At 35.5% G+C, this 20625-nt stretch overlaps 1 protein-coding gene across 1 annotated transcript; it reads right to left on the bottom strand.

Moving 5' to 3' along the window:
* Positions 1-700: 700 nt before the first annotated feature.
* Positions 701-19610, bottom strand: LOC137037370 (carcinoembryonic antigen-related cell adhesion molecule 5-like). Its single transcript, XM_067411313.1, has 10 exons — positions 19475-19610; positions 19210-19263; positions 18431-18712; positions 17584-17868; positions 16056-16319; positions 12006-12284; positions 10919-11173; positions 9864-9984; positions 4339-4384; positions 701-3802 (listed from the first exon to the last, which is right to left on the bottom strand). Exons 1-9 carry the CDS (start codon positions 19521-19523, stop codon positions 4366-4368), a joined length of 1608 nt encoding a protein of 535 aa, XP_067267414.1. The 5' UTR covers positions 19524-19610; the 3' UTR covers positions 701-3802; positions 4339-4365.
* Positions 19611-20625: the final 1015 nt, after the last annotated feature.

Genomic DNA, 20625 nt, shown 5'->3' with positions numbered 1-20625 from the left:
AACTCTACTAGGACAAACCCCTGTGGGTCTGGGCCACAAGAGAAGACTACACCATAAAGGACCCAAGTGAGACACTCATCATTACTGACCTTATCACGGAATGGGATTTGTGCTTCCATTCTGTTGGATAAGTGAATCCCTCTAACTCATTCATGTACATACACTTCAAGAGCAGGCAACACCCTTGACAAAAATCAGTAACCATGGTAGATTGCACCAAAATATCATCACAAATCACTCATGCAAATAAAAAAAATGAAACTTTGAAACAAATTTCACTCAGAAAATGGTTGTGAATTTCACAAATAATTACAAAGAAATGGCATTGAATTAAAAAATTGGGGGCAAAGTAACATATCTATGGTATTTTGGCATAAACTATCGTTACCATGGTATTTTTTTTCACTTGTCAGAACGTAAAAGAAGTCTATTCACACAATATACTATACAAACATACACATTCAGGCCTGTGTCACACTGGATTATATTTCTCAGGAGAGGACAAATTGTGTTTCATGGTCAGTGAGAAACCAGCCATGCATAGGTTACAGCACACATTCAATGTATCTGTCAGGGAGAGAAACACCAGAAGCCTCTAGAGTACGTCGGGCGTGGCATTCAGAATGGGCCGTCGTGACAGTGACTAAACACACATTTGTTTCCTTTTTTGACATTTACCTTTATTGAATGAGTCTCCCACTGTGAAGGTATTAAGTACACCAAGCAGCTCATAGCTTTAAGGATCTTTCTGTTGACTTAAGGCCAATGAACCAGCTCAACTGGTCATGTATGAAAGGAGACCTGTGCAATTCAACAGTTCCTTCACACCTGCCCAAGAATAGTGATATTAACATCCATAAAGCACCGTCTTCAATAGAAAAAAAGAACCGTAAACACTGTGGAAGTAAAATTTGATGTACACATTTAAAATTGACTTTTTCTTCCATCAAAATGGACCAAAAATATTGATGACTCACAATGCACTACACAGATTTGTGTCCAATCAAAAATATCCCTCACCGAATACCATCTGAAACTGATCATCATGATTTCCAGTAATAAGTAATTTTATATATAATTTTCTATTTATATTTTTATACGGATACAGACCCTTTTTTTCTAAAGGCACAAGAAAACGTGCACATATACACAAAACATTAGGTATCATTAATTTCTGGAGGCCAAAAAGAAATGGGTGTAGAAAACAGATCAAATTTAATTAAAGTGAGTTTTACAATAATTATATATTTTTTTATTCAGTGAATCACAAAAAATGGGGCAGTTCAAACATTCTTTTTTAAAAACACAAAACATATAACAGTTACAAAAAAGCAAAACATTTGAAAATAAATTATGTTAAAAGCAACATTGAAAATATAAAACATGACCGCACTGGTCATTTTGAGAGAATATAAACACCCTGTAAACAAAACCTGAGAACATTTCACAAATGACGGATGTTGTTTGGAACATGCATATATTGTATTTTACTCACAAATATCCAGTGCTTCTCCTCAAAAACAAACAAAACAAACCTACAGGCCCAATTTGGTGACTTCAAATTACTTTAAAGCACTGAACAAAGATTACTCTTCACAACAACAAGAACCCTTTAATTGACATTGTCCAAGTAAATTTCAAATTCTATCTAGCCTATAGGAAAACATTTCATATTTGGTAAAACACCTAATATAATCTGTTACAAAGCACACAAGGATAAGATGTTTTCATCTAAACCGTGTCAAATGATGAGTCAAACTAACCGTTAATTAAGTGTATCTGTGGTCAGACTCATATGATTACTGGTCTCTCCATGCAAACAGCCCAAACCGCTAAAAACACACGCAGGCTGCCGGAGATAAAACTGTCTACAGGTTTGCAAGGAGTTATAAAGCTCAGCATTGTATGAGAATTGTGTTTTAATGCTAAAAGTGGAGTACAAATATATGTGTGTTAGTGTGTTTTTACTGTCGATTTGCACATACATATATACGTTAAGATTGTTTTGGCTGCCGCTTACAGTACTTACATATAGGGTTGGAAAAAATGATTTAAAAGTGTGGGCGGGGACATACTGTATTTTAAAAACGTATCAGCTTAGCTCATGAATATTGATTAGCTGACATTGTTCACCAAGTATTCCTTGCTGAAGTGGGTGCTAAACATTTCTACTTGCATGTTTGTTTGTTTTTATCTGGCCAAAATTGATTTCAAATAATGTAACCAATGTGGCTTAATGAAATATATTGCATTAAATATACTGTATAAATGCCAAAATATATTACAAAATGTATTTCAAAAGGTCAACAAAATACATTTCCAATCTATATACTGGAATTATCCAATATATAGATTGGAATTTCTATTACATTGGACAATATAAATATATTTAGACTGACAAATATAAAAAAATGGCCTAAAATAGAAGCTAATATTAACTAAAATGTATCAAAAATATATTTATTAGCATTTCATTTAATTTAGCCATTTTTGAAATACATTTTAAAATATATTTCAATATGAAAACAGAGGCTTTTTTGCAAGTTTATGTGGCAGTAACTCCGAAAATAATTATTATTTCCAAAAAGCGAGAGAATGAACTTAGAGATGTATTCATTTGTAGAAATTTCTATCTAGAGAGATCAAAAAGATCACTACAAGATCAGCAAGATCACCGCTTTGGTCAAGGAGCAACACAGTTGAAAACTAAACATTAAAAGATTAGGATCAGATATCTGTTGATATGAAGAAAAAAAAAAAAAACATTTTCTCACATACTGGAACACAATAAGCAACTTAAACGTATTAACACAAATACTTTTCAGTTTTAAACTTCAAACGTTTCTGTGTCAATGCAAGGTGATTTTTAAAACGGGCCTGTTTTAGAACATGAATCCATTGGAATCCTGATTACAGCGGGACGAATCTTTGTGGGGACGCCCAAGGACAAAGTAGCAATTTCGCTGCAAAACTGTGGTATGTCGTTGTCCTCAGAAATGCAGTTTTTTTTCTTTCTCAGTTCAAGCATGTTGGAGCCTGCCTTACTTTTAAAATACAATATGTATGGCTCACTTAGAAACACACAGAAAGAGATGAGGGTTTCAAAAAAGCATAGCAAAACATGGCAAAGGTGTTAAGAGTCTTAAAGCATGGAGCTGATCTCCAAGGCATGCTTCGCCATGAGTGACCTTCCGTCAACAACTCAGCGGTGCCTTCGGCTTCAAGTTAAGTCGGCCCCACATATCTTCATTGCCTTGGGACTTTTGAGCATGTTGAACAGGCCTTAAAATCTCGACGTTTCAGTGCCTTGTGGGTGTGTTGAGATCCCAAACACGTGACGGTCTCATCACCCCTCAGTGCATTTCAGGGTGGATTTTGTTACCCAAAACAGAGCTCTTTCAAAATGACCTCTGAAACGTCAAGCCAGGCGACCGACCTGTCGGTTTAGGGTCAGATGAAGGATTGAGAGGGTGATGGAGGCTGGATCATGTTTCTTGAGGAACAAAGGAAGCTGTCCACTTCAGCCAAGGGAAGGAAGAGATGCAGATAAAAGGTAAACAGTCTCGCTGTTTACCCGCCGTCCTCTATCGTGTCCTTAAGTCTGGGGTACGTTTGCGCAGGGTAAAAGGATATATATATAAAAAAAAACAATGGACATTTAAAAAAAAGGTTGAGCTCCTGAAAGGGCCAAACCTGCAGGTTTAAGTCAGTTGTGAGGGCAGTTTTTCCAGTTGTCTTGATGGAAAGCTTTTGCAGATAAAAGAATGATAAATGGCTGAAGGGTTGGTCTTGTAGATATGCTCTGGGGAAAGATTTACATGATATCTGGTTATCAACGTAATGGATTTGTGAGTGCAAACAAATACTGACATACATTCAGCACACCGATTGCAAAGCTAACCCATTCAAACGCTTAATATTCACCATTTGCCATTAAAATAACATGACGCTGAGAGTAAAACAGCCTCCCGTTGCAGAAAGCCACCCACACCCAACAAGCAGACATGAAAACGAGTTTTCTTGCAACAGCCACTCCTTTGTTAGTCCTTGAGATTGAAGCATATCCCGCCTTTCTTTTTAAGAAAAAGTCAAGCATATCTTTGCAAAAGTGTACAGAGTGATGTCAGAAGCATGCTGCTAAAACCGATACTGATACGTGATAAGGAAACCCGTTGAAAGTCAGCCTGGACGTATCATGCAGGTTACAGAAAAGCTAGTGTCAATAGCCTGAAGTCAATGCATAGAGCGAGCATGGAAAACAACAATAAATAAGAGCTAAATAAATAATGTTAGTCTGCTGTACCGAAACAAAAGGTGCACCATTAGAGGAAGACTTACCGGGTCACCTCGCTGCCAGGTCTTGCTTTAATATGGAGATGGAATACTAAAACAAAAAGGACAAAAATGAGTCATTGATAGAAGGAAATAATTACATCACAAGATGAGGAAAGAATAGGGTGTAGTCAGCATAGGTAAACATGCATGCAATGACACTGCCTAACTAAAATAACACCTCATAAGTGTAAAATAAAACTCATATCTATATCTATATCTATAGATAATATAAACAGAGACCACCAATGTAAGGTTTGTGCCACAGCTGCCCTGAACTGTTGGTGCAATTGTTTACCAAAATCATTTTTTTATGTTTCTGTAATGGTTAATCCATTTAGTCACAGTAGTGTTTCTAATGCTACAATATAAGTATTGTTGGAATTTAATGGATTTAAAGATAGATCACACAAAAGTTTCATCTAAAGCAACTCTTTGGGAACAATTAGATGCAGTGTGGAAGTCAATAAGAACAGAGACTGTGGAAAAGTAAAGGAGGCCATACAAAATAAAAATTAAATATATAATTTTTTGGTTATTATATGTGAATAAAGACTATTTAGTTCTTTCAGTTTGTTATTTGCTTAATAAATGACTATATATATATATATATATATATATATATATATATATATATATATATATATATATATATATATATATATATATATATATATATATATATATAATATATAATATATACACACACACACAAACTGTAACGTTTAAAGGTTTGGGGTTGGTAATATTTTTTCTTGAAAGTCTCTTCTGTCCACCAAGGCTGCATTTATTTGATTAAAAATACAGTAATATTTTGAAATATTATTACAAATTAAAATAACTGTTTCCTATTTTAAATTATTTTGTTTTGGCAAAACTGAAATTTCAGCAGCCATAACAGTAGAGACATGAGATATCTGTGAGACATTTTTTATTTTTATTTTTGATGAATATAAACCCCAAACCCCAGTAGTGTACATTAATTCGGCCATTTTGAGTTTGAGTTTAAGTTTTCACTGTACTTTGAGTGCATTTTAACATTGCCTTCTCAGCAAAGGAAGAATTCAAATGAAACAAGGTATCTTAGAAGGCAGCATCATTTTGGAACTATCAGGAGCGCACACAAGATGCCTAGGGAGTGCTGTCTAGGTCGGCGACAGACCTAGGAACACAGCCAATGTTACTCTCTTTCTTACATAGGTTGTTGCACAAGCATTAAAACCTGTTAGTTACAAACAAATTACACATATTATGTTCTTTGCTGGTAATGTAATTACATAGGGAACCATATATTCCTGCAACAAAAAAAATTCTGTTCCAGTGACAAAAAATAGCTGAACAATTCATGCTATGACAAATAGGTCAAACGCTCATAGTGTTTGTGACACTTCATTGACATGCACATCAGATAACAGAGCAAAATAAGCGAGCAACACTCAGACAGTTGTGTAAGGCTGAAACTGCTCCAGAAATGTTCACAAGGGTAAGAAGTGAGACAGAGACAGACATGTGTGGACATGACTAACATTCCAACTATATTCCTAAATTATCTCCTTTTAATTCTCCTTCTGATTCTTTCATCGAGCTACAAGAGAGATTCGGATTAAAATATAATTATATACTGGATAAATATATAGGTAATTATGTCATTTCATCATCAAATTTATTTAACTGAATTCAAAAATCTGTAATAGAGATAGACAGAGAGTGAAAGAAAAAGTAATAGTGAGAAAAGATAAAGTAGAAGAGATGTTCTTCACAAATGTGTCTTTGTGTAAACACAAAATAACCTATTAATGAAAATATCTAATAAAGGTAAAACATTTGCAGGTGGTCTAAGAGGAAATGAAGGTTGATATCTATGACAGACATCAGAAAACAAGAAGGGGAGTGGGGCTTCCCTCCCAGGATGCATTTTTCACAGGTGGAAAACTCGAGTTACAACTTTCAGTTTAAGATCTGATCCGTTTTTCTCTCTTTACACAAATTTTGAATTTAAAAAACTGAGACGTGTTTAAGAACTGACAAAAAGAAATGCAATGTATGGAGGATAAATGAGATCATTGATGTGACACACCTATACCTGGGAGCTTTTGCATGCAGTGTGTGTGTGTGTGTGTGTGTGTGTGTGTGTGTGTGTGTGTGTGTGTAGACAACTGTATGCTAGCTTCTTATCAAATAAACATCTCTCTGTTAGTCTAATCAGTTGCATTTGCATATATCCCTCAAAGCTTGTTTTGCATTACCAGTATTTCTTGTCAGTTCTATTCGCTATATGTGCTCTCAAAATCCATTTAGGAACATATAGATAGCTATATATGAAGTTACCAGCAGCAAAGCTTTTTTTATATACTTTGTTTAGCTATCAGATTTTTGTCTAAACAAGATAGACTTTTCTATGTACTATCATCAATCTGATTAAATCAATGTCAAATCTTTTCCAAACTAAATTTAAAAACACTGTCCTCTAGTTTCTTTATCTCTCTTCATGAGATATAATTCCATGTTGTTGTCTGCATTCAGTGTCAAGTGTAGAAAGATTACGTGCTGTGGAAGAAGGTTTGGCAAACAGACTTCACTCCTTTGAGAATTCGGCGGTAAAATGTTTGAAGAAGAGAAGAGAATTGTCCATAAAGGAATAGTTACCTCAAAATTCTTTCATTATCTTTCATTATTTAGCCCAGTGTTTTTGCAAATATTTGAAATATGCTTTTATGGTACACACAAGATTGTTCAAAATTAAGTTTCAGATATGGAATATAGTGTGTGGGTCATACAAGTTGACTAATTTTTGTTCCTCCTTGGGTTTGGAACAGGTTTTGGAACAACATGCCGACTGAGTAAATAATAACAGATTTTTAATTTTCATGAGAACTTTTACTGCCATTCAAAAGTTTTGGTTCAGTAAGATAAGATGTGATCCTGGACCACAAAACCAGTATTAAGGATAATTTTTCTGAAATTGAGATTTATACATCATCTGAAAGCTGAACAATTATGTTTTCCACTGATGTATGGTTTGTTGGGATAGGACAATATTTGGAATCTGAGAAGAAAATCTAAATATTGAGAAAATTGTCTTTAAAGTTGTCCAAATAAGTCCTTAGCATGCATATCCACTCACAAAAATACATTTTTTATATATTTACGGCAGGAAATTTACAAAATATCTTCATGGAACATGATCTTTACTTAATATCCTAATGATTTTTAGCATAAAAGAAAAATCGATAATTTTGACTATTACAATGTATTGTTGGCTATTGCTACAAATATATATATTTACATTTATAATGTCACAAAAGATTTTCATTTAAAAATGCTGTACAATACATATTTTAAATTGTAATAATATTTCACAATATTACCGTTTTTTCTGTATTTTGATCAAATAAATGCAGTTTTGTTGAGCAGAAGAGACTTTTTAAAACTATTCAAAACTATGTCAACCCCTAAACTTTTGAATGGGTGTGTATAAACTTATAAAGGCTGGGCTGAACTGACTGACTGACATATATGTGTATTATTGCATTATCAAAAAGATGTTTTGAGTTGCATAACACGGACAAGACTGAACACTGCCACATTTTTAGCGCTGTCTCGCCACATTAACATTACTATAGAAGACTGAAGTTATGAAAGAATGATCAACCAGTGGTTCTTGGATAAACAGAAAAAAATAAGTGCACCTTCAGCAAATCACAGTAAATGGAAAGGAATCAGGAAGTGACCGAGCGCATCATATCCTCTCTGACAGTCATGTCTTACAACATATATGTCTAAAGGTCTACTGATTGACATAGACGTGTCATGTCTCATGTTACTAAAACCACCCCCATTTCCTGTCAGGTCAAAATGTTAAGTGGTTGAAGTTATTTGCATTGTGCAATCATTGCCTAATGATTAGGTTTACACATCTGAGGATTAAAATATAATGAGGAGAACCAGATAGTGAGTAAACATCATGAATGTGAAGAGAGACAAGGAAAGGACTAATGGCAGCTTTTGTGGCACAATGTTGATTACAAAATAATTTCAAATAATAGCAATATTATATGTACTAATCAAATTAGATTATTTGGTGTGTGGTTTCATGCTAGAGTATTGCATTGTTAGCTTAGCAACATGCTAACTCCAAACTCTGGCCCAGTTTACTTCCACTTACTTAAAATTCATTCATTACTCACCCTCATGTCGTTCAACACCGTAAGACCTTCGTTCATCTTCAGAACACAAATTACGAAATTTTTGATAAAATCCGATGGCTCAGTGATGCCTGCACTGCCAGCATGATAATTAACACTTTCAGATGCCCAGAAAGCTACTGAAGACATATTTAAAACAGTTCATGTGACTACAGTGGTTCAACCCTAATGTTATGAAGCGACGAGAATAATTTTTGTGCACCAAAAAAAACCAAATAACTTTTTCTCTATTCAACAATATCTAGTGATGAGCGATTTACAAAACACTGCTCCATGAAGCTTTACAAATAATTTGTTTCGAATCAGTGGTTCGTAGCGTGAAAGTCACATGATTTCAGTAAACAAGGCTTCATTACGTCATAAGTGTCTCGAAATTTCAATGGTTCACCACTGGGGAAACTAAAGATTCGTAAAGCTTCAAAGATTCATGAAGCAGTGTTTTGAAATCGCCATCACTAGATATTATTGAATAAAATCGTTATTTAGTTTTTTTGGCTCACAAAAAGTATTCTTGTCACTTTATAATATTAAGGTTGAATCGATGTAGTCACATGATCTGTTTTATATATGTCTTTAGTAGCTTTCTGGGCATTGAAAGTGTTAATTATCTTGTGGGCAATGGAGGCCTCAATGAGCCATTGGATTTTATGAAAAAATTGTAATTTGTGTTCTGAAGATGAATGAAGGTCTTACAGGTGTGGAATGACATGAGGGTAAGGAATTAATGACAGAATTTTGGGTGAACTAACCCTTTAATATGGTACACGTGACATTTGCTTAAAAAAAAAACACAAGTTGTAAATTTAAATCTTTGGACTATCGATATTTAAGGGATAGTTCGCCCAAACATGAAAGTTCTGTCATCATTTACTCACCCTCAAGTTGTTCTAAACCTGTATGAGTTTCTTTCTTCTGCTGAACACAAAATAAGATATTTTGAAGAATGTGGGTCACCAAACAGTTGATGCGCACATTGATTTTTTTCCATACGTTGGAAGTCAATGGGGTCCATCAACTGACATTCTTCAAAATATCTTATTTTGTGTTCAGCAGAAGAAAGACTCAACAACTTGAGGTTGAGTAAATGATGACAGAATTTTCATTTTGGGTGAACTATCCCTTTAATACACAAATGCTGCAGAGAAAAGAACTTGTACTGAACCCAGAACATTCCTTTAAAAGTTGGCCAGAACACACTCATTTAACCAAAGGACAAAAACAATTGCTTTAAACTTTTGCAGCTTACAAACGTATCATCTATGCATGTTTTGGATACTCAGATTCTTAAATGTGTTGAGAGAGGAGAGGAATGAATTTTAGACTCACTCTGTGCCTGATTTTCTCTTGCGCTTTATAATACAAGCGATGATGATCACAGCCACAAGCACAGCAATTACAATTCCAGCAATGGCTCCTCCAGATAGGCCCTCGTCTACCGCACCGACCTCTGCAAAACATGATGGGGTGTTTAGCATTTCATATGCAAAAATATACATACACTTCATATAACAAATGAAAACGACATTTCTATACATAACATAACTGCATAAATACAACATATAAATGATTATACTTAAGGCAAACAGATTTTAAAACCTAATATCATGTAATATAAAGTAGTTAATATTAATGGCCAACCCATTTTTTTTAATGGTCAATGGTGTTTCTCTGTATATTATATATATATATATATATATATATATATATATATATATATATATGAGAGAGAGAGAGAGAATACAATTTATCAGCAAATTAATTGAATAAAAAATTATTGAAATGATTTGCATTCATAGATTTTGGCACTAAAATAATCATAGATTAATATAATTGTATTAATAATTCTGTTAATCTGGCACATTATGGCCCGGTTTCACAGACAGGGCTTAAGCTAAAACAGGATTAGGCCTTAGTTCAGTTAGATTATTTAGCTTTTATAAAAGTACCCCAGAAAAAAAAAAACATTACTGATGTGCATCTTGAGACAAAACAATGGCTCTGACAAATTTTAATATGTCTGTGCAAGTTACTTTCAGTTAAAAAAGCTCAAACATGCATTTTAGTCTGTGACTAGCTTAAGCCTTATCTATAAAAAGTAGGGGTATAAGTCTCAAAATAGACAAATATTGGCTGAATAATCAGCCTGGCTGGGATATCAGTTTAATTCTAGATATTAATTAATTAATACTGGCCTATGCCAGTAATGTCAAAATTACTAAAGATTGGGTACAAATTACTTACTTATACAATATATATCATATTAACTTAACAGTATTGTACTTGAATTGCAACTCATAATTAGCATTAATTGGTATAATGGCCTATTTGTGAGGTGAAAATGGGAATAAATTCTTGAATGAAAAATGCTGAGGCATGTTTACCTGTCACTGCGAGTTTGAATGTCACTTCCTTCTCCATTTTTGTGATCGGGTTGATTGCCTTGCAGGTGTACGTGCCACTGTCTGTAACTTTGGCCTTTTCAATAGCATAGATGGCCTGACTGAAGTTCATCACTGTATTGTTGAGTTTCCATGTGTACGTACTGGGGGGGACAGAATCTGCAGAACAGGATATCTTTACATCCTCTTCAAACTTCACATCTTTCTTCCCATCAAGCTTCACGTTCTCTGGACCATCTGACAGACATTAGAGAGATTTGCTCAGTTAGGGAGGTCACATTTACATTCGAGTAAAGCAAACAAACAGTTGATAACAATACAATAAGAAAGAAACCACCATTTGCAAACAAGAGGCTAATGTTTAGACAAGACAACAACAGAGAAGTGATACACAATTCACCGTGTCCAAAGCAGACACAACGCGTGTCTCTGTCCTCGGAAGTGAAATATTGAACATGCTTCATTTTCAACAATGGATGGATATTTGTATCAGTGATATGAAGTAACAGAAAAAGAATATAAACATAATATAAATGTATGTTATAAATTATAATTGAATATAGTATTAAATTATAAATCCTGTAATCTTGCAAAATGTAAAATATATATCAATTAAAAATATATATATTTTTAAATATTTCAAAACATTTATTTATTTGATATTCTGTAACTTCATATTTCTTTGTCACAATTTTTGTGTCACTACTCCAAGAATGCATAAAGAGGGTCAAACTGACCCGTAATCATTTCCTATGGAATTTTGTGAAGGTTCAGAGTAAACTCTATAGTAATTCCAAAACGGGCCATTTTGACCCCCTTTACGCATTTGTGTAGGTTTTCTGGTTCATGCATTCACCTTTTTCCAGTATAAAGAACCTAGTTTTGTGCATTGAAAAGGTTTTATGGATGTTAAAGATTCTTCATGGAACCAATGATACCAATAAAGAACCATTACTTTTAAGAGTTTGTTAACAGCTGCTCTTAGTTCAATGCAACAATTTATGTAAGAATAGATTTACTGATCACACAGACAGTATTTCAATGAAAGTATCCTCTCTTGGACACTTACAGTTGATCACTATCTTATAGCTGGCTTCGTCTATGTTCACTTTGTTCTTCATTTGGCACTTGTATTCTCCCGCATCCTCTTTAACAACTTGAACGATTGTCAGAGATTTCTTGTCGGCTGAAAAAATGACACGGGGACTAGGAGTCAGAGGTGTGCTGCCCTTCAGCCATTCCACACTTTCAGCTTTACCGACGGCTGCCGAGCAGGTGAGGTTGACTGTGCTGTTGCCAGAGATGAGAAGTGACGAGGAGCTGGAGATATTTGTTCCAGATAAGGCATCTGAAAGAACACAGCAAAAGAGAAGGCAAAATTGAGTATATGGACCCTCAATGATAGACATAATGTCAATTATAAGTTGAGAATAAAGTTTTTTGAAACATGTCTTATGCTCACCAAGGCTGCATTCATTTGAATAAAAATGCAGCAAAACAGTAATATTGTGAAAAGATATTTGTAATATAAAAGAACTGTTCTATTCTATTTTAATGTATTTTAAAATTCCTGTGATGGGAAAGCTGAATTTTTGGCATCATTACTTAATTATTTAATATGCTGATTTGGTGCACAAGAAACATTTCTTATTATTATGAGTGTTGAATGTTGACTACAATGAGCTTCTTCCTGGGTTAGTGACATCACTAAGCCTACAATTTACATAAACCCTGCCCCCAGCAATGCACAACAAAGGGGGGAGGCCATGTTGAGCTGCTTTAGAGAAGAGGAAGAGTTGTTGTAGTAGGACTGCTTTACATACAAGGGTCAATTCAACGCTGGATTTACACAAATGATTAACATGACGGCACATGCTAGTATATGAATAGAAATTTATCCAATAACCATTCAGAAACTTCCAGTTTCATTCTAAAATTTGTAACTTCTTCCTAACTCTCTCGATCAGTGTCGACTCTGGTTTGAACAATGTACGGCTGAACATGTTACTGACTATTGTCATTTTGGCTGCGTCAGATTCTCCAGCTTTGTTGTTGTTGAGCAACCGAAGCATGAGCTCTTAAAGCTCCGCCCTCTCCTGGAAAGCGGGCCAGGAGCAGCAGCTCATTTTCATTTAAAGGAACACTCAACTTTTTTTGACAATAGGCTCATTTTCCAACTCCCCTAGAGTTAAACAGTTGAGTTTTACCGTTTTCGAATCCATTCAGCCGATCTCTGGGTCTGGCGGTACCACTTTTAGCATAGCTTAGCATAGTTCATTGAATCTGATTAGACCGTTAGCATCTCGCTCAAAAATGACCAAAGAGTTTTGATATTTTTCCGATTTAAAACTTGAATCTTCTGTAGTTACATCTTGTACTAAGACTGACAGAAAATGAAGTTGTGATTTTCTAGGCCGATATGGCAAAGTTCCTTGATTATTACGCCGGAATGAGAGTATAGTTCCTAGCCATATCGGCCTAGAAAATCGCAACTTTATTTTCCTAACTGTAACTACAGAAGAGTCAAGTTTTAAAAAGAAAAATATTGAAACTTTTTGGTCATTTTTGAGCGAGATGCTATTGGTCTCATCATTTTCAATGAACTATGCTAAGCTATGCTAAAAGTGGTACCGCCAGACCCAGAGATCGGCTGAATGGATTTGAAAACAGTAAAACTCAACTGTTTAACTCTAGGAGACTTGGAAAATAAGCCTATTTTCAAAAAAAGCGGAGTGTTCCTTTAAAGGGACACACACAAAAATGGCATATTTTTGCTCACACCAAAATAGGGGCAAATTTGACAAGCTATAATAAATGATCTGTGGGGTATTTTGAGCTGAAACTTCACAAAAACATTCTGGGGACACCAGAGACTTATATCAAATCTTGTAAAAGGGCGTAATAGGTCCCCTTGCATCCTTCCTGAACAAAATAATTAATTTCTTTCAAATCAAAATCAATCATCTAGCAATTATTGGCTAGAAAAAGCTGTAAAGTGGACCAGATATTATGTCAATAGTCACAAGTCGATCTAACCACACAAGATAATCTCTCAAAGCAACTTCATTCACCACAGCACTTTTTGACCATCGCTGCTTCTCTTGTTTGTACAGACATCATTACTGTGGAATGCACCAGTCTGAATCAGACTCATTGCATTCACCAAATACCTGCAGCTCTATCATTCAGCACATTTTGTTTTCCTCCTCACCACCTGTGTTTTTAGTTTCGGGTAAGAGCTGCAAATTAACTCTCTCAACTCATCTCCAGTAAACTTTGAGAAATGCATTTGTAACCCGAGGGAATTCCTTGTATCAGATCTCATTAAAGCTGTTTGAGCTTTTTTTGCATAAACGATTTAGAATTAAAATTTTATACAAAATCAATGAAACAAAAATGCATTACGGTTACAGCTTTAAGATGAACCCAGCACTGCCAGATCACTCCAAGCTGAAGCAGTCGGTATTCTGCGACTGAAACCTTAGCCAAGTGGTACCTGCCCAAAACGTATATGACGTCAGACAGTTTGTATTCTGCTTTCTTCAGCTTGCTGGTTTCACACACATGGAAACACCTCAGGGGAAGACATGTAAGCCGTGTAAAATCAATCTGCCCTCAATCAAAGAAAGCAGAACATGCCTAAAACTTCTACCCACCAGCGTGAGCCGAGACAGACCTCAAAGTAAAGCAGGGGAACAGGTTCATCTATTAAAAGCACTTGTAAGTCAGGAAGCCATTTTGAATAAAGACAGACAGACAAACAGCAGTTACTATGTGAAATTAAAAGGAATCCTTTAACACAACTTACACAACTTTTCAATGTAAAATACAAGAGCGGCTGCTCTTTTCCATGCTTTCAAACTTTACAAATGATGAAAATGCATATTCAAATTACAATAAAAGCAGTTCATATGGCCAGTGCATTAAATTCTAAGTCTTCTAAAGCCATATGATTGAAGACTAAATTTAAATATCATTCACTGATTTAGCGAACAAAACATTCAAACTGGTTTTGTGAACCAAATCAACTGATTCATTGAAAGGTCACTAAGGAGGGCTAGGGGAGGTCAAAATTTTTGGTGAGTAACAGTCTAAATTTATATCTGTTCCTCACTTAAAACTATCGTATGATTTTAAAAGACTTGGAATATAGTGTCTAAGACTATAATAGAGTTTTATAGACTAGTTTTTTAAATTTTTTTATTTATTTTAGTTCACACAGGGCATGGTTTTCCATTCCAACGCACTACTTTTCAATTGTTTTTTTATGTAAACACACTCTAGATGGACATGTATGACCATTGCGCTCACGTTTTTTGCAGCATCTGCCCATGACACTGTGTTCTAAAAATGTGGCGCTCAAGTTAAAATCAGTTCAATGCGTCTCGAGACCTAGCGTTTTTTTCCCCATTCCACTTCCATGTTTTTTGCGTTCTGTGTGAATGCGCCCTTATGCTGTTTTGATGTTTGAAGTTCCCACTAACTGTATTGTAAAAGTGCAACCAGCAGCAATTCACCTTTTTTGTATTCCATGGAAGAAATACAGTCATACGAGTTTGGAATAACATAAGGGTGAGTAAATGTTAGCTTAGAGTTTCTGGCTAAACTAACCCTTCAACATTTAACACAGAAATCAAGACTCATTTCGGTTTTGTTTCCATTGTGCTTCTAGGCAAATATATTTGTTCCTCTTCCAGGAGAGCTACAACATTTTTTTTTTTTTTTACAATCCTTATCTCTCTTCTTGGCAACGAAGTCACCATGGCAAAGCATGTCTATCTCTGTGCTGCTCCACTGCTAATCAGAAGGATGTCTTTACTTACTTGCACTCTTAAAAACAATAATGGTTCTATGCAGCGCCATTGGTTTAAAATAGAACAATTTTTCACTAGAATTCCTGAGTCATTTGAAATAGCCTTGCAATATTATAAATGTCTTAACAGTCTCTTTTGATCAATTTAGGGCATCCTTTCTGAATTGTGAAAAAATTGTACTGACCTTTTCAATGGTAGTGTATTTTAAGAATGTATGGAAAAGTAACACTAGAGAAACAATGTTCACTTGATGGAACGTCCATTTGTATTCAAAGCACTGACATGACTTTAGGCTTCTGACTTACCCAGAACAGTCACCGAAGCCACCGCTGAGACAACGTTGCGGTTGGTCTTTGCGTTGTAGGCCACACAGCTATAGTTGCCGCTGTGTTTTTCCTCTAAATTGGGGATGGTGACGATGGCATTCTGAAGCAGCTCTGCCCCATTAAACATCCACCGGAGCTGAGCGGGAGGGTCGGAATCGGCTGAGCATGTGAGTGTTAAGTTAGAGCCTTTCTTAAGGAATGAATCAGTTGGAGTCTGCGTCACGGCAATTTTCTCAGGGCCATCTAGACACACAAGGACAAAAGGCGATGATGAAAAGAAGGTCAAGTAAAGGATTATTAAATTGCTTGAAAGGCAGCTATGTTTCCGGGATTTTTGATCAATTTAGGATTAGTCTTAAAACATCCCATTTCATTTTTTTTTTAGGAAATGCTACTCTGGTTTTTGACATAAAAGGCTCAAGTTTTCACTAGAAGGAAAACATCAAACATTATGCCATATTAGTTATGCAACAGAATTTAACATCCTCCATTTTGATCAAGATACTGTAAATGTTATCTTTAAATGAGGAGGATATATTCTGAGCATCAGGGTGTGGATATAGTTCAACTTTAGGCCAATGCATTCTTTTCAATTCAAAAATAGATACACAGAATGCGTTTTTCCATTCCAATGCACTGCTTTTCCATTGTTTTCTATGTAAACACGCATTACACAGATGTGTATGACCGCTGCGCTTGCATCTTTTGCAGTGTCTCACGCATGACACAGTTCAAAAAACGTGGTGCCCAAGTTATAAGAAGTTACATTTTTAAAACCAGCATCTTGCATTTTTAACAGCAAGAATAAAAGAGACTGTGCTGCGGTGCATTTACTTAATGACCAAACTGTGCACTTGCAAATGCTTTAATAAAAAAGGTTTGATGTGTTTGGAAACACAAACACTATTTTAAATCATTCACCCTCTTCCTGCTGTTCACAGGCTCATTCATTCACCATCATATTTATTTCTAATCTTAGCCTGCATTTTTTCCTGCACCTGCACCAGAACCTGTCTGAACTAGAAAGTCTCTTCAGATCTGCTGTCATGTGTGCTTTCCAGTGCACACCATCTGCAGAGACAAAGACTGCAGGCAGTAAAAAAGAAAAAGACCATCTAAACTTATCTTCAGTAGGTCCAGTGTGGCTGTAGTATTGCTCAAAATTGTGCTACTTATTTGAGAGTATTTGTATGTGCAGAAGTGTGTGAATTTATGTGTGAAAACACAATTTCATCATACCTTTTGGAACAATTCAGTCAAAAATGATTTTTTGAAAGTTTTTTTCTGAATCATAACATAAAAAAGCACCAAGAAACGTCTGAGTTCATACAATAACTGAGTGTTGCATGGAAAGTACTGCGTAAACAGGAAATAAATTCATCATATAGGTTTGGAACGAGGGCGAGTAAATAATGAGCATTTTTGAATGAACCATTGCTTTAAGGCAAACAGCGCTTGTGTATTTATGTGTCAGACTATGCATGTGTGGGTGTGTTGAAGTACGTACAGCTCACAGTGAGATTGAAGGGAGCGCTCCTCCCTGACTCCAGTGCGTTCTCTGCTATGCAGACGATGGGTCCTCTTAGATCTGTACGGCGAACTTCGGTAATAGTTAGCTCATTGTTAGTAGGTGGGTTCAGTTTTGTATGCGTGTCGTCCGCCACCAAAAGGTCTGAACCATTCAACCACCTGTAAGTGAAGGAGCCTTTGGCAGAGCAGGTCAGAATCACGGTGCTGTTGAACTCTATAGCTTCAGGGAGATTGGACGAAATCTTGACGTCAGTTACAGGCTCTGGAGAGAAGAGACGAGAACCATGGATTGTGTTCATTCAGAAACAACTTTTGCACTTGCTTAGAGTTTCCCCAAGTAATGAAACCTTAAAACAAACTGGGGTTAAGTGGCTTGCTCAAGGCATTACAGTGACAGGTCATGACTTGCTTCTTGGGAGATCCCACTGACAGCCTTAAGATAACCAACCCTGAGATGTGACAACATACATTTTACATCTAGACCTCCAACACAGGCCAAAGATCTTGATTTCCAGTCACTGGATGAATGTCTTTAAAGTTAGTCAAATTGCAATTATAAGTTTAAATCAAGTCACAAAAATGACTCAGCATCACTATTCACTAGGGTTGATCCAATCATATCATTCAGTTTTTTGTTATTCATTGCTGGCATGAGTCGACTGCTAGAGTTTAAGTATTTAGTAATGCTTTTAACCAACTTGTGTAGGACTTACCTACAACCCTTCATCTATCTACTAAGACCTTCAACCACTAGGCTTCACTTCCCCAGTTTCTCTAATGTTTCTTTAAATACCTAAAGATCACAGCTGATATTCAATACTTACCAAGAACCTCAAGATCAATCTGTCCTGTCAGTTGATCTGCGTTGAGTTTGACTGTAGAGAGAATATATTCCCCTTCATCCTCCTTCATCAGTGGTCCAAGCTGAAGCTCGAATGTCGTCATATTATAGCTGATTCTGCTGGCGTATTTCTCATTGATTTTTTTGTTGTTCGTTGATGGTACGAAAGTGATTATTGGTATAACTTTATCTTTGTTGAAATTCCATGTTATGCTTAAAAAATCCGTTGTCGAGGTGATTGTTGTTTTGAAGGTCACATTTTTACCTGGTTCAATGAGGTGAGGAGAAATCCAGTTTAAAACATCTGTGCTAAATTTTTAGAAATGTATCTAAGCATTTAATTAAGGGTTTCATACCAACATAACAAATATTTTGATTTAATGGCTTTTGATTTATTGAACAGATGGTGGTGCAACCATCCACTGAAAGTACTCAAAAACTATCTTTGCACCTTGAATAACTATAAATACATAACAGGTTTACATGTCACATGACAATGGCTTGGTTATGCCACACTGAATTTGACTTGGCATATTTTTTAAATATTAATAACATGGTTTTTCCTTAAAAAAAATGGAAAAGTTATAAAATGATGGCAAACTTCAACATTTTTAAAAGATCTCCAGACATGTTACAGCACCTAGACATGTTTCATTTTAAGCCCCAAAAGATTTTAAATTCGAAAATATGGACATTAATTATAGAACAGGCGTGTATAATATCTTAGTAGATCCACACACACACACACACACACCGACTCACCTACAACGCCCTTAACTTTGTCGCTCAGAAGCGGACTGTCCTGGGAATAGCATCCTATAAAGGGAACGATTTATTCGTCAGGACACAGGTGAACTCAAGTGTAAACCTACACATTATGTCCCGGTGTAGGCAATTGTTTTAAAACAAGCCTTAAATGAGATTTATATCCACAATTGTAGTTTTTGAAATACAATAATGATAATAATAATTTAAAAAAGTCTAAATTTGCGACGTAACACGATTGTCTTTAATTTTTTTAACTTACCGCGAGCGGCCAAAAGGAGCAAAGGAACCCAAAAGTTAGAGAAATCCATATGGAAAGATGTGAGTCCCTGAAGCTACAGAGGAATGTGTGAGACGGTGAGACTTCTCTGCCAGAACTTGAGAAAGTTAACGCGGACACACCCGACCAGTTCATCTGAAAACCCGCCCCGTTTTCAACCTGTGTAGACTGACTCTCTTCTGATGTCATACCTACAGATGGCAGAAACTTACTGTATTGCAACATCATCATTATCATTTTTCATGGACATTTTTATTACTTACTATATAAAAACACCCATCATTCTCCTTTTTTGCATACAATTAATACTTAATAATAAATACAACAGTATAATAAAATATAAACAAATATAAACAAAATGTCTATATAAAGAGTCTAATTATGGCTGTTACTTCTCCAATACAAAGGTTAAGGTAGATTTTGGCTGTTATATTAACACTGAAGCTGGAAAAAAAAATAAAAATAAATAATATAATAATAAAAGATGTATCAAATGCGGGGACGAAGATAATCTTGCCTTTACTGACTCCTAGTGTCAAAATGAGATGCTTGCACATGGGTGTAGCACTAAAGGAACAGCTGCCAGGAATAGAGGGTATGCATCGACGTCACTTTCCCGCCGAAAGCGCGCTCCCTCAGCTGGACTGAGTGGCAAAAGAACCTGCTGCGGAACTGGATTAATAGGAGAAACGGCGAAAACGCGAGTAAAACTAACGAATTACCCTAAAGGTTGGACTCGAAAGTGTTTCTTACAACTTGTCAAATAAACCTAATCCATGGATATTGACATGCAGCCAGGAGTCGTGTTTCCTGACATTTATGTATTTCCGCCGGGGAAATACATAAAGCAAATCTGGCTGTGAATATTTTATATAACTACAATATCGGTAGGTTTAAATCTGCTTAATCACTTATATCAATGTTATATCGTCATATTGTCCAGCCCTAAAACATATATAGTTTTATAGTATATTTTTTGACAGTGTTGTTTATTTAAAAAACAACCAATTATGCATAATATTAGATGGAAAATATTTAATTGATGAGTCGTCAACATAATATATAACAATACAATATATAAGGTATGATTTTACCTCAAAATCCAACAATTCGACACAAAATGATAACTGCAA

This window comes from Chanodichthys erythropterus, chromosome 15, assembly GCF_024489055.1.
Source record: "Chanodichthys erythropterus isolate Z2021 chromosome 15, ASM2448905v1, whole genome shotgun sequence".
Classification (NCBI taxonomy): Eukaryota; Metazoa; Chordata; class Actinopteri; order Cypriniformes; family Xenocyprididae; genus Chanodichthys; species Chanodichthys erythropterus.
Note: the sequence above shows the minus strand (reverse complement) of the source record. Positions and strands in the feature narration are given on the sequence as shown.